The sequence below is a fragment of the Ciconia boyciana genome, chromosome 24, assembly GCF_034638445.1.
Source record: "Ciconia boyciana chromosome 24, ASM3463844v1, whole genome shotgun sequence".
NCBI lineage: Eukaryota > Metazoa > Chordata > Aves > Ciconiiformes > Ciconiidae > Ciconia > Ciconia boyciana.
The window spans coordinates 1,367,099-1,379,673 of NC_132957.1; the positions used below are offsets into that span (position 1 = coordinate 1,367,099).

Sequence of the window (12,575 nt, forward strand, 5' to 3'; positions counted from 1 at the left end):
GCTGGAGCCCTGCGAAGACCCTCGGACGAAGGCGGCACCGGCACCGCTGGGGAGGGCCAGCAGGCACCTGGGCATGGCGGGGACACACCCCAGCCCCAAACCTCTGCGTCCCCCCGGCTTTCACAGATGCTCGCTGCTTCCGGCAGCAGTGGGCCAGATCCGGAGGAAGGAAAGGGATTTCCACATCCTACCCCAGCGTCCCCCCCGCAGGGACACGTGGCGTGGCGGGTGGTTTCGGGCACCCGGGAACTGATAATGCTGGCGGAGAACGGCCAAGGTCACCCTGGCAACCGTGGCCGGCGAAGATGACATTTTTTACCAATCAATCGCCCCCTGCAATTAGCTGAACCCCCCCCCGGCGCAATTAAGCAAGCGCCAGGAGCCCAACGCCAGGGTGGAGGATGCTCCGCTGGGTGCCACGATGACCGTCCCAGCGCGTCCCCTCTCCAGGGGCACAGAAGACCCCGGCGGGGGCTGCCCCACGCAGCGGCGGCCAGATCCTGTGCGCAGCTTCCCACGCTTGCAGGGAAGAGTTAAACCTTTGAGCCTCGTTTTTACCTTCGGTCGTGGACCGAGCAGCTCCAAGTGCCCCGTTCCAACCGGCCGAGCAGCTACAAAGCCCCGTTTGTTTGGAGAAAATAATAATATAATAATTTAGAAACATTTCCCTGCGGGACAGGGGTTGTTTCTCAGCCTGGGAGCAGCCCCACAAGCAGCCCCCGGCCTCGAGCCGGCACCTCCCTGGGCTCCCGTTGATGCCCCAAACTTTGGTCCTGGCTCAGGCACTGGCAGACGCAACCGAGGGGACCGTCACGGCGTGGCGGACGGGCAGCGCTGCCTCCGGGCATGGCTGCTGCCCCCGGACCAGAAGTGCTGCACGTGGAAGTGGTGGAAGGAGCGAGCGATGTCCTTGGCACCCAGCACCTGCCTCCAACACCCAAAAACTCACCCTCCCCAAAAGCTGCACGACCAGTCAGCTGCTGCCCTCCTCCCTGCTCGGCACCCACAGCCTCCTCTTCCTCCTCCTCTGCTCCTGACCACCCTGCGGCCGTCTCAGGCCAGGGGACAGTGCTGGGAAGGGGACAGGGCTGGTCACCGGTGGTGACCCTGTTTCTCGCCCACCGCCAGCCCCTGTTCCCCAGTCTGGCCCGTTCCCCTCTCTTGCCAGTGGCTGGAGGGTGCAGGAGGACCCCAGTCCCTGCGGTGACACCGCTGTCACCCACCTCGCCCTGCTGCAGGTTTAGGGCTGGGAACAGGGACCCCCATGCCTGGGGAGCCCCACAGCCCCCTTGCACTGCAGGGCACTTTGGGGGTCCAGGGCCATGGTGGGGGCACAGGCATCCCACGCTGCCACCCCGGGGGAAACCGAGGCACGGAGCAGAGCGGCCGAGGTGCCCGGGCTCGGGGCACCGACAGCGGGTCTGGCCAAGCAAAAGGCTGGAGCGAGGAGGAGTGTGGAGGGAGCAGATGCATGGGGGCTGCCACAAGGTCCCTGTCCCCATCGACCATGGCAGAAAGGGCCTCACCGCACCACTGTCACTGCATAAGGAGCTTTCCTGCCTGCACACACAAGCCATGGGATCCCTGACACATGATGGATACTCGCCTCCCTGCCTCGGCCTCAGCCCTTGCCCTCCTGGAGGTTCTGGACAAACTGTGGTAAAAAGCTTTATAAAGAGAGGATCACTGACCGCGGTCACCTCTGACCTGTGCCGGGTGGCTCGGTGGCAGGGGGTGACATGCAGACACCCCGTGGATGCCCCTCGACAGGGGACGATGCTGCAGGACGAGACGGGCCCTGGCACAAACCCTGGTAGCATCTGCAAACGCAGGGCTGCATGAGATGAGCTGCCCAGTCTCAGCTGCAGCTGCAGAAGAGGGACACGTAATGACCCCATGTGCCCAACGAGCCCCCTGGGCTGCCCAAAACCTCTCCCCCCCTTGCAGGGGGGCAGGAGGCTGCTTTGATTTGGGTTTGGAAATTCCCTCCCCGCTTGAGAAAGTGAAGCCATGGGAACGGAGCGGCCACGCAAAGCCGAGCTGCAACCAGCGCAGTAGAGAGGCCGGAGCAGTGCGGGGACCCTCCTCCCGGGGCTGAAACCAGCTCTGACGGTGCCATCGGGGACCCAGCGGGTCCCCGTACCCATGACAGCTCCGAGGACACAGCCAGCACAGTGGCACCGATTCGCCGGTAAAGAGCTTAGACTGGGACAGGGGCCAGAGGCTGTTTCCGCAGATCGATACGGGCACAGCGTGCAGGGACAGGGGCCAGATCCCCGGCAAGGGGGGACAAAGTGGGGGGATTTGTAACACCCCGGCACCTCTGAGCTGGGGTGGAAATCAAGCCTTTTTTTGCAGCGAGCTACTTTGCATCACCTCTCCAAATCTGAGCTCCCCCTGAAGGAGCTGGCTGTGCCGGTCCAGCCTCCCCAGCGGGGCTTTGGGAGGCGAGGGACCGGGGTTACGGCTCAGGGGGTCTCTGCTTGTTTGCTTCCCCCAGTTCAGCTCCAGCATCCGAGAGCTGAGCCAGCGGCGGGGGGACAGGCAGCACCAAGCCCAGGGGCTGCACTGGGAGTCAGAGGCGAGGGACCCCAAAGGGACAAAGGTTTCAGAGAGCCAGAAAGCCCCTTGCTGCGGTTTCTGTTGGCGATTCCCCAACTCCGGCAGTGCCCCCAGGACACAACGTTTTCCAGGGAAAAAAACGAGGGTCTCAGACCTCCGAGAAAGATATTTAACACAGACCTGCAGCACCGGTGTCCGTCTGTCCATCCATGTGTCCATCTGCACGCCCAAGGCTGGGCGAGCGGTGCTCACCCGGGACCAGGGCTCTCGCAGCCCTACAAACCCTGCCTGCCTCACAGCGGGCGACGTTGCGGGAGGAGAGGGGCCAACCACCCGCAGGGGAAGGGACGGCACCCTGGGAGGTGAACGCCGCAACTCTGCGCACCCAGCACCTCAAAGGCCCGTAAAGGTGGCTGAGAACACGGGTCAGCCGTGACTTTTATAGCATCCTAAGTAACCGCTGCCATCGCCAAGCCACCACCAGCACGTTAAATAAAACACATTGCCAGTGAGGTCATCTAATAGCCTATTATTTTTTTATTTGAACTTTTTACCTTCACCTCTTCCTCCGTGCTGAATCAGCTCCTTCGCTTGGCACTTTAATTCCTGCCCCATTTGCGAGATTGATACGGGCTCTCCTGGGGAGCCTGGTCAGGCGGCGGGAGGACGCCGAGGCGGGCACCAGTGCTCCTGGGCTTTCGCCCCAGCTCCGGGACGGAGGCAAGAGGAGCCGGGACCTGCCCTGCTGCTGCCCAGCGGCTCAGGGCACCGTGTGGGGGGCAAGAAGGGTTTGCACAGAGCAAGGATATGGCCCACGCCACCCCAGGCACCGCGGGCAGCACCTCGTCTCGCGGTCCCAGGGGGTTGGGCTGGACTTTTGCAGCCGCCGAGTGGCACCGGTTTGGCCCCCTTTCCTCCAGCTCCTCGGCTCGCCCCGGCAGGCTGATGTGCCGCAGAGAGGAATGGACCGTTGAGAGCTGCAAAGCCAGCGACAAGTGCTGGGAGAAGGCTGGGCTCTGCTGCAGAGCCACTTTGTGAGGACACGGAGGAAATAACAGCGGCTGCAAGTGGAAGGGATGCCCGGGCCCTTCCTGCCTCCGGAATGGCTCCAGCACCCATCCTCCCCAATCCGGCCGCAGGCAGAGCAGACCCAGACTCAGGAGCGTGCGTCTAGTCAACACCCTTTTATTAAAAACAATTACAAAAAGTTACAGGTTACAATAGTTATGTACAACCCAAAAACCTCTTACCGACCACCAACCTCTGGTCTTAGTGTTACGGTGCCCGGGGGTGGAGGCGATGGCAGCCCGTGGGCCCAACGCTTGCTCTGACCCGCACCGACAGCGCGGGTGGAAGTGGTTCGCTTTCCCACTAAAACCCCACAAGACGGGCAACGTCCCCCCCACACCCCACTCCAAAAGCCTCATTTTAGGGGTCCCGGCTGAACCATGGGGAAAGGAAGTGGGAATGACCGAGGTCCCCTGGCCTGGCAGGACTCACGCCTGGAGGAACGCACCCCGTAGCGATGCTCTGCCTTTCCCGAGCCCAGGCGGTGGGATCAAGCCAAGCAACCAGCTCCCCAAGCAGGACAGCAGCACACCGGGTCCACGTGAGAAATGTGCCGGCTTTTCCAGGGAAGGCAGCTGCTGCAGGAGAGGGCCGGGGAGCTGGGACTGCCTGTCGAGTAACGGGGGAGCCTCGAGGCAAGAGCCGGCTTTGAAATCTAACATGGCAAACCAGTAGATTGGTGGGCTGCTCCAGGTACGCTCTGTTGCTGCAGCCAGGAGTGAAGATAAATGGGGGGATAAACAAGGGAAAGAGGCAGAAGCGGGAAAAGACCTTCCCTCCCTGGTTAGGAAGCACTGAACTTTCTCTCCGTCTTTCCCACGGCCTGGGCAGGAACAGCATAGCTCCCTGCAGGCGATGGGAGAGGGGGACAGGACAAGGTGTCCCGAGGCTGCTTCACGTGGAAGCCCCACAGCAGGGAAGGAGGCGGCTGCAGCGCTTGGCAAAGGCGGGCTGCAAGGAGAGCTGGATGCGACGTGCCCTACGGAGCGCTGGGGGAGTGGCAGGGAGCTGCACGGCCTGACATCGGGGGTAACGAACAGGCTGGGAGCTTGTGCCACTGCCTGCCAGAGGAAACACAGAAGGGCTCGGCAATAACAGGAGCCTTTACAGTCCTCACTTCTCCCGGTGGCTTCAGGAGAGCCTGGCAGAGGTCAGGCACTGGAAGCCACATCCTCGCCTCCGAGGACAGCAGTGGGATGGGGAGAGGCTCCCAGGGCTGGTGCACACACCAGCACCCTCCGGGCCCATGCAGAGGGGCCCGAGCAGGACGCCCCTGCCCGTGGCACACAGCCCAGCCCCACGCTCCTCCCCACCGCCACGCTGGGCACGGAGGTGGGACAGGTCAGCAGGACGTGCCAGGGGACACGCAGCACGTTCCCGAACTCTGAGCCCAGCACCGCCAGCGGGGCTACAAAGGAGCGAGCCAGACCCAGCCCCGACAGGAACCAAAACCCAGCAGCTCCCCTGCCCCACAGCCACTGGAGCAACACAGCGAGCCCGTGCCAGGGACGCGGGGGCCAGGACCACACCAGCCACCGCTGGGAAGCAATGCCAGTCCCGCCTGGGAGGGGGGGCGATCGCTGGTCTAATAATGGGGCTAAGCTGCTGCCTGGACCTCAGCTAAGAGACCTCATCTATCAGGGACCATTTCAATCAGCTCTGCTGTTCCCCCGACAGCAACGGAGCCTGGGCGGAGAGAGACCACTAGAGCCGTCCAGTCTGTCTGTGCTCCTGCCCCCGTCGCCGCAAGCGCGACAGAGACACACTCTCAACAGTTGCTTTTGTCCAGGGGGCCAAACAGACAATAACTGGGTCTTTTGCTCTTCTTAAAACATGCAATATGTAAACTAATTTAATGAATAATTTTTACCTATTGCTTTTGCTCTTGCCTGCATCAAGTCCCTGCTATCTGGGCAGAGTGGTGGGGAGTCCTGCAGACTGCTAGGGGCCACCCTTAGGTGCAATCTTAGCTGCTCCTGGGTCCCCACAAAAACCTTGATCCCTGCATACAAGCTCCCTGGAGACACGCTGGAAGCTCAGGGTCAGGGGAAGGACAGCTTGTCCTAACCCGCAAAGACACGATGCCTGCTCTTACCACTGTCCTCTCCAACACGGCTCCTCCCCTGGAAAGCTGCAAGTTGCTGCTTGGCTCTGGGAGTCCAATTTGTCCCAGCCCTGCTGTCCCTTGCCTCACTACTACACACACGGCTCCCTGAGGTCTGGGCAAGGTCTGACGCTTGTGGTTTCCCCCTTTTGCAGCGATTGCAGATCCAGAATGCCAGCCCTCACTGAGAGGATCACCTGGGCCACAGCAGGCAGTAATTCCCCTGACCCCATCTCATTCCTCTCCGACCTGCTGCTCCCACCACGTGCTCTCAGAGACAGCCTCCCTCTCTTGCAGCTCTGGCTTTCTCCTCCACAGCGGGGCTGCACTAGGATTTCCTCCCAGATGGCTTGATCCTCGGCTCTCACCACCCCTTGCTTGCCATTCACACACCAGCTACACAATCCACTCACTTTACAGCTTCCTGCCCAACTTTCTTCCATCTCCCCCTATCTCCAAACACTGCGGGAATCAGTACAGAGTACAATTTGGAGTACAAAGGCAATTTAAGGTACATTTGAAAAAAAAACAAAAAAGAAAAAGATCTACCTTTAACCGAACCAGAAAGATCCTTCTGCACGTATCCAACCTACCTCTAAAAGCTTCTCCTAGGAACCAAGAAGTTCTCTCTGGTTGTGCTACTCAAAACCACCTTGCCATGCCTACAAGGCAATTGTACCACAGAGTATCCCTCAGGTGGAGTAAAGAGGATCTGAGAGCCACTATCTGGACACAGGGACCTGCAAGCAGTGAGCTGGTGCCGTTCAGCTGCGCCAGCAGCAGTCCTTAAGTCCCATAGATACCTGCGAGTGCATGGGGAGTCTGGGGTAGCATGCTGCTGCGTACAGGTGGACAGTGTTACTCTGAGCATTTATTGCACTGCTTCAAAGAGGTGGAGGAGGAACAGGAGAGAGAGAAAGCGCAAGTCATCGTTTCACTTTAGCATCTTCTTTGATCTTCCAGACCATCAGCTCCATGCAAGCTCTGGCATCCTCGCTGGAGTCATGCCCTTCCACTGAGGACAGAAAGACAAGGATGGCAGTTAGCACCTCGGCCCAGGCAGCCCCTCTGCTGCACAAGGGCTGCCTCCTCACAGCGCAAAGCACAGAGGAAGGCTTCCCAAGATGAGATTCTGCCTGACACTGCTGGCCCAGCTGCTCACTGCCCTCTGCCACAGCACCCACAGGTGCATCTGTGATCACCATGAACCACAGTAATGGATTTAAAGTAGAAGAATTTCCACTAAACACATTTTTTGCTGGACTTCAGCCTGACACCATTCCCTTGTTTAAATTAAGGGCTGCAGTCCTGCTAGTCTGTAGGCCCTCAGGCTGTGGAGAGGTCAGAGAGGCCTCAATTTCCCCAGCAGTACGTTTACAATGTGCTCAAGGAAGACTGAAAGGAACATGCCATGCTTCAAACAGGAAGGTCAATCTCAGTTTGCCAGAGAGAGAAGGGAGGGCATGACGTGGCCTTAACAGAGCTACCTCTGGCCTTCTCACACCACTTCTCTGGTCCCCGCTTAGCACAGAGAGGGAAGAAGCAAGTGGTGCTGGCCCTCAGAACAGGGTTCAAACTGAAACTGTCTGTGGCAGAGACTTCATATGCTGGCCCTTTCACAGCTACTGCCAGATACTATGCAGGAAAAAAAAAAGATTAGGAGCAAGATGATGGGGCTTGGGGAGAGCAGAGGAAGGCAGGTCCAAGGAGCCCACATCCAGGTGGGACGGGACACGAGAGCCTCACTCTCAGCTCCTCCTTGGTCTCACCATTGTCCTGGATGATGCGCTTGAGGTAGTCTGCCATCAGTGTCCGGAGAGCCCGTTTGTAAGGCAAACCCAGCCGGTGGGGAAAGACGATCGCGGTATCCACCACTGTGCCATGGATAAGCTGGAGGGAGGGAGCAGGAAAGAAACATGCTTATTTTCCCTCTCCCACACGGACGGACACTCCTTAGGATTAACCATGCTAAAGCGATCTTCCGGTCAGCCTCTCGGGCTCTACGTAATGCTGTCGCCAAGCTCTAACCCAACCAGTCTTGCAAGAGGCTCTGGCTGAATCAAAGATGACTCCCCCTTGAAGGATGCGTGCACGCAGGCTTCCCAATGCTCTGCCAGCCAATATACCTGCCCTCAAAGCCCTGCCTAACTGCACATTCAAAGCAGCAGAAATACAGGGCTGACTCAGTTCGTATAACTCAAACGACAGGACAGGTCAATCCTTAATACCCTGGCCTGGAGAAACTGGCATACCTCTGAGAGTGTCCTTCACAATGAAAAACTAAGCCGAGGAACCAGCTGACCCCACAAAGCTTGTAAAAGCCTTTCAACTGCTTCTCAAGAAGTGGACAGAAGTGGGAAGGATATGCAAGTCAAAACTGTACCTAACCCATTGTACGTCACACTGCTTCTACAGAAAAGCCCTAACCTTCAAGGTGCTAATCAGCCTGAAAACCTCCAGTGCATCAGCAATGAGTCAACAGGAAGTTTTTAACCAGCACTGGCTTAGCAAGGATGAAATGGGACGAGGAGATTTCGTACTTCTGGGCGTAAGGAACTACGCAGTGGATGGGAGGGAGGCCCTGGCTGGTCCCATGTCTGGGTCAAAGTGCCTGGGCACACAGGAGAGGCAAGAGGTTTGCTGTCCTCTAGGTATGAAGTGTCATCATGCTGTAGGAACTGAGGATGCTGAACAGCTCACCAGGCTACCCACCCTGCACCAAGGGCCCTGCGGAGGACCAAAAGGTCACATCTGACACAGTCCATAAACATAGGGTAAGCTGGCTTTTTTCAAATACTAATTTCTTACTCTCAGGCTAAGACAAGATTAATCCTCTGTTGCCAAGAATACGTGTTCAGTGAGAGCTAAAGGAACGTGGATGAAGGCAGTCCCACATCTTGAGTACAGGAGTGAAATGCAAGGTCTAAGAGATAAACCTGTATGCCTGACCAAAAGACGGCTCTGCAAGTCTCGACACAGGATGACTCAGACAGGACCCTGATAATCCCGTCTCCTCATCTGCCTCGACTCTTCCTAGGCACCAGCTAATGTTGCATGACAATCCGTAACTTCGTCATTAATAGTTTCATAGCCCAGCTCCGTAAATGCCTGAGAACAGCTGCAGTTTAACAGAAACAACCTGCTACGCTCTTTGGAGTATAAAACTGCCAACATTATGGATAATCTCTCCTAGACTGCAGTCAAGTTTGGCACTCACCCAGGCACAATGATAATTACTTATGTAGATCAGGAAGACTGAGGAAACAGGATAATATAGCTTTAAATAAAAATTGAAATGCTATCACCATTTGGAGCTTGCCATGGCCATTAGCGAGATGTCGACTTTACTGCCACAGCCTTCAGACATTACGACTTGACATGCCACTGCCTGTCATGCTCTGCTATATTGCTCTCGGGTTCGTCCTCTTGGCAGTGTCTGCGATGCTAAGAGAAAATCATGCCTCTAAGAGGCCAATGCAGTCATCTTGTGCTGATAAAACTGTAAATAATTTTTTTATGATGATGATGAACTCTCTGAGAGGCTGGGATAAAGGGTGCCACGGAGAGGTAAAGCGCTTTGCAGGCATTAAAACTCCCTGCTTCCAAACCATCGCCGTGAGCTGGCAGCCACAGCTCCTTCATCAAAGAAGCTGCATGATAAAGAACGGCTGGAGGAAGTTCTGTCTTGTGAGCCTAGACTAAAGACTCGGCTCCTGCCTGCTGCATGCTTTCTTGGTGACCCTGGACAAGCCCCTGGGGATCTATGTTCAGAGTGCAAGGGGAGAGGACAGCCCTCCCTCGCAGGATAGCAGAGATGGCTGAGAGGTGTGCAGGCTAGACTGACAAGGGCCAAGCAGGAAACAAGACAGATAAAAGGTCAAAATAGCTTGATCAAAGGAACACCACAAATCACAGCAAACCAGGCAGAGAACCTCACTCAGTGAAAACAGACATTTTGACATTAGAAGAGAAACCATGAGAATTATCTCCAGTGGCAGAGACAACGAAGAGGCTTGTCCTGTTTCTAAAATAGTTACCGTGGACATCCAGAGGGCACAGGGGACTCCAGAGCCCTCCCCTGTTCATGCCCTGACCCTGGCTGAGCACATCTTCAAGCCAGTCAAAGGAGGATTCACCAACGGAGGATTCTTGACTATATGGCAGGAGTGAAAGGCAAATGATTCGAGATCAGTCCTTCCAACCAGCCCTGCTCTATCCACCCTCCCCAGTCACCTCTAGAGAGGTCCGTCACCCTGGGCAGCACCAGCCAACAAAAGCTGGGGTGACACCATGAGTGACACACGTGACCCACTCCCTTGCTCTTCCACCACAGACAGCTTCGCAGCTGGCTCAGAGACAAGACAGACCTACTGTGTCCTCCTGGTTCTTGGAAATAAACAGTTCCTAAATTTAAAGGAGACATATAACACACACCAGAGCGGGAAAGAACCAGAGGGAGATGTAAACGCAAGACAATGCAAGTTACCTTTAGTGCAAATAAGTCGCTTTCCAAGCTGTGCCCTATCAATATGGTGTCTGCACTGAACATGTTCAGTAGGACAGCTTGGACATCCCGCAGGGTGATACTAGTGTTCTCCAGGTCCTCTTCTGTCACGCCTGAGAATCTGCAGAGCAAGAGCAGAAAGGAGGGCTTCCTTCACTAAAGGAACACCTCAAGGCCCAAAGCATCTCAGCCATTAGGAAGTGGTGGCCAGTGGAGTTTCAAGAAGGGCTCCCTGCTAAGTTCCCGATTCTGAGCACAGACCTCTGACCCAAGGAAGACCGTCCTTACCTGGTGTTATAGTCCACCACCTTGGTGTCCGGTTTGACGAAGGTGTCATATACCACTTTCAGGTCAGAGTTGATCACAGTTACTCTTGTCAGCTCCAGTCCTTGCTTAGTATAACACTGCAAGCAACAGAGCAGACATGAAGACAACTGCATGCCAACCACAGCACGGTATCAATGGAGCCATTCACCGAAGTGCTGCAGATCCCAAAACGCAAGGCCAGCCAGCAAACACTGCTCAGTATTGGCCAGCTAGCTACAACTTTTCAAGGGTGCATGCAGTCCCCAATGAAACACACATTGCTAAAACTAATTAATAACAGCTAATTTAAATGTACAGAACCAAGATGATTTAGAGTCCACAGCAGGAAAGGAAAGATGGTAAGGAAACAGAGCTTCCCTTCAGTCGCTTGTATCACACCCTTGGCCTGCCCCAAAAAGCTTTATTTTGCTTGTGCATTGCCCCTATTCATTAGGGACTCACCATTTCACAGTCTAATGCGTAGATTCCAGGGTAGCCATCAGTTGTAGGCAACTTCTCAAAAGTCTTCACAAAGCCATCAAGGCTCTCCTTTCGCCCATCGTGGACATGTTGCTTAAATAAAAAAAAAAAAAAGGGGGGGGGACACACAACAATTGTTGATGGTAGGAACAAGAATCCAAAAAGTCCACTTCAACAGAACGTCCTACTTAAACAAAAAGATTTTTTTTATCATTTCTAAAGGTTAATGAGGAATAATTCTTGCCTACCAGTCGGTCTGAGAAGTTCGTCACAATAGCAAAGCCATGTGCAACCCCGATTCCAAAGACAGATCAGGGCTAGTGGCATCATATTGACAGCTCAAGTAGGAGCAAGACATCACACATCTAGGGACAAGTATCGTTCAACTTTCAATTTGGAGCAGAATTACTCAGAAAAGGTCACACTGAGGTCTTACACTGATCTAACTCCAGCTGCTGCTTCCTGGTTTAGCTTGCAGCCAAGACATGCCCAGGTGCAGGATTCTAATCCCAGACATCCCTGTTCGAGCATTAGCATCAGGTGTATCACAGCCCATAGACAGCATGAGAAACTGGTGTAATGAAGTACCAGAAAACATCAATGTGTGCATGCAAATCAAAGCCACCGTATTCTAAAACCAGATAGTTCGCAGACAAACAGGAGCTACTGCCTACGAGCACTGGAGGCAATAAATAGAGAGTATTTCCAACCACTCTTCATTATCCCCAGCTAAAGCTCTAGGGTCAACAAGATCCAGCACAGAAGAGCTCCCTGAACTAGCAGGAAAACTCGGAGTGATTTCGCAAGTGGCTTAAGCCAATGCAAGGCTAAGCCACTGTTGCAAGAGGCACTCCCACTCTCGTTTCCTCCACAGCCACAGATCCCACCCTACTTGGTCAGCCTGAAAGCCTTCTTTGCAGGGGGAGTTTTAAACTGGATGATTGCACTGATCCGGTTACCTGCACCCCTGCACCAGTGGGGAAGCAGGAACACATAATCGAGGGCAAGACGGAGGTTGCAACTGCCCTTTTGCCCACTAACGTGGTTTTAAGTCAAATTAAACTGCTGCACCACACCCAGAGGTGATGCTCTCTCTCCTGTATTCCCCAGTGGGGTTTTTTGTTTTGTTTAAGTTTTGTCTATCCCTAAATCTCAATGTATTTGCACACAATCACAGCAGCCCGTGTACAGCCTCCTTCATCGTGCTTCTCACAGATCTCACCCTACAGGAATCAAACTGTACTCGTTCGTCTCAGGATAGAAAGGCTGGAGAGATGAGGAACTGAGGCACCTGTAAAGCTGAAACCTGTAGAAAGCAAGGATTTGCATATTTTCCTGCACAGGTTATTACTGCAGGTGCAGCCAAAGAACAGAGAACTGCATCATTTGAAGTTAACAGCTGGGAGGCCACACTTGTCCATTCTGCATCTATGCCCATGAATCTGACTGTTTTGCTAAAGAAATGGGTAGAGCAGATTACTAGGCCAACAGATAGTAAATGTTTCTCTCCCTTACAGCTTGATCCCTTCCCTCCCTCTGTAATACGATATA

General features: G+C 55.0%; 1 protein-coding gene across 2 annotated transcripts in view; it reads right to left on the reverse strand.

The window, feature by feature from the left end:
- Window positions 1-3,731: 3,731 nt before the first annotated feature.
- The window catches only part of REXO1 (RNA exonuclease 1 homolog), a 42,572-nt gene continuing 33,728 nt past the window's right edge, over window positions 3,732-12,575 (reverse strand). For both annotated transcript variants that reach the window (XM_072845124.1, XM_072845123.1), the window contains 5 exons: window positions 11,007-11,117; window positions 10,527-10,642; window positions 10,221-10,359; window positions 7,504-7,624; window positions 3,732-6,749 (listed from right to left, as the gene is read on the reverse strand). In XM_072845124.1, the coding sequence (XP_072701225.1) occupies window positions 6,661-6,749; window positions 7,504-7,624; window positions 10,221-10,359; window positions 10,527-10,642; window positions 11,007-11,117 (576 nt within the window). In that variant the 3' untranslated portion in view covers window positions 3,732-6,660. The remainder of the gene's footprint in view (window positions 6,750-7,503; window positions 7,625-10,220; window positions 10,360-10,526; window positions 10,643-11,006; window positions 11,118-12,575) is intronic.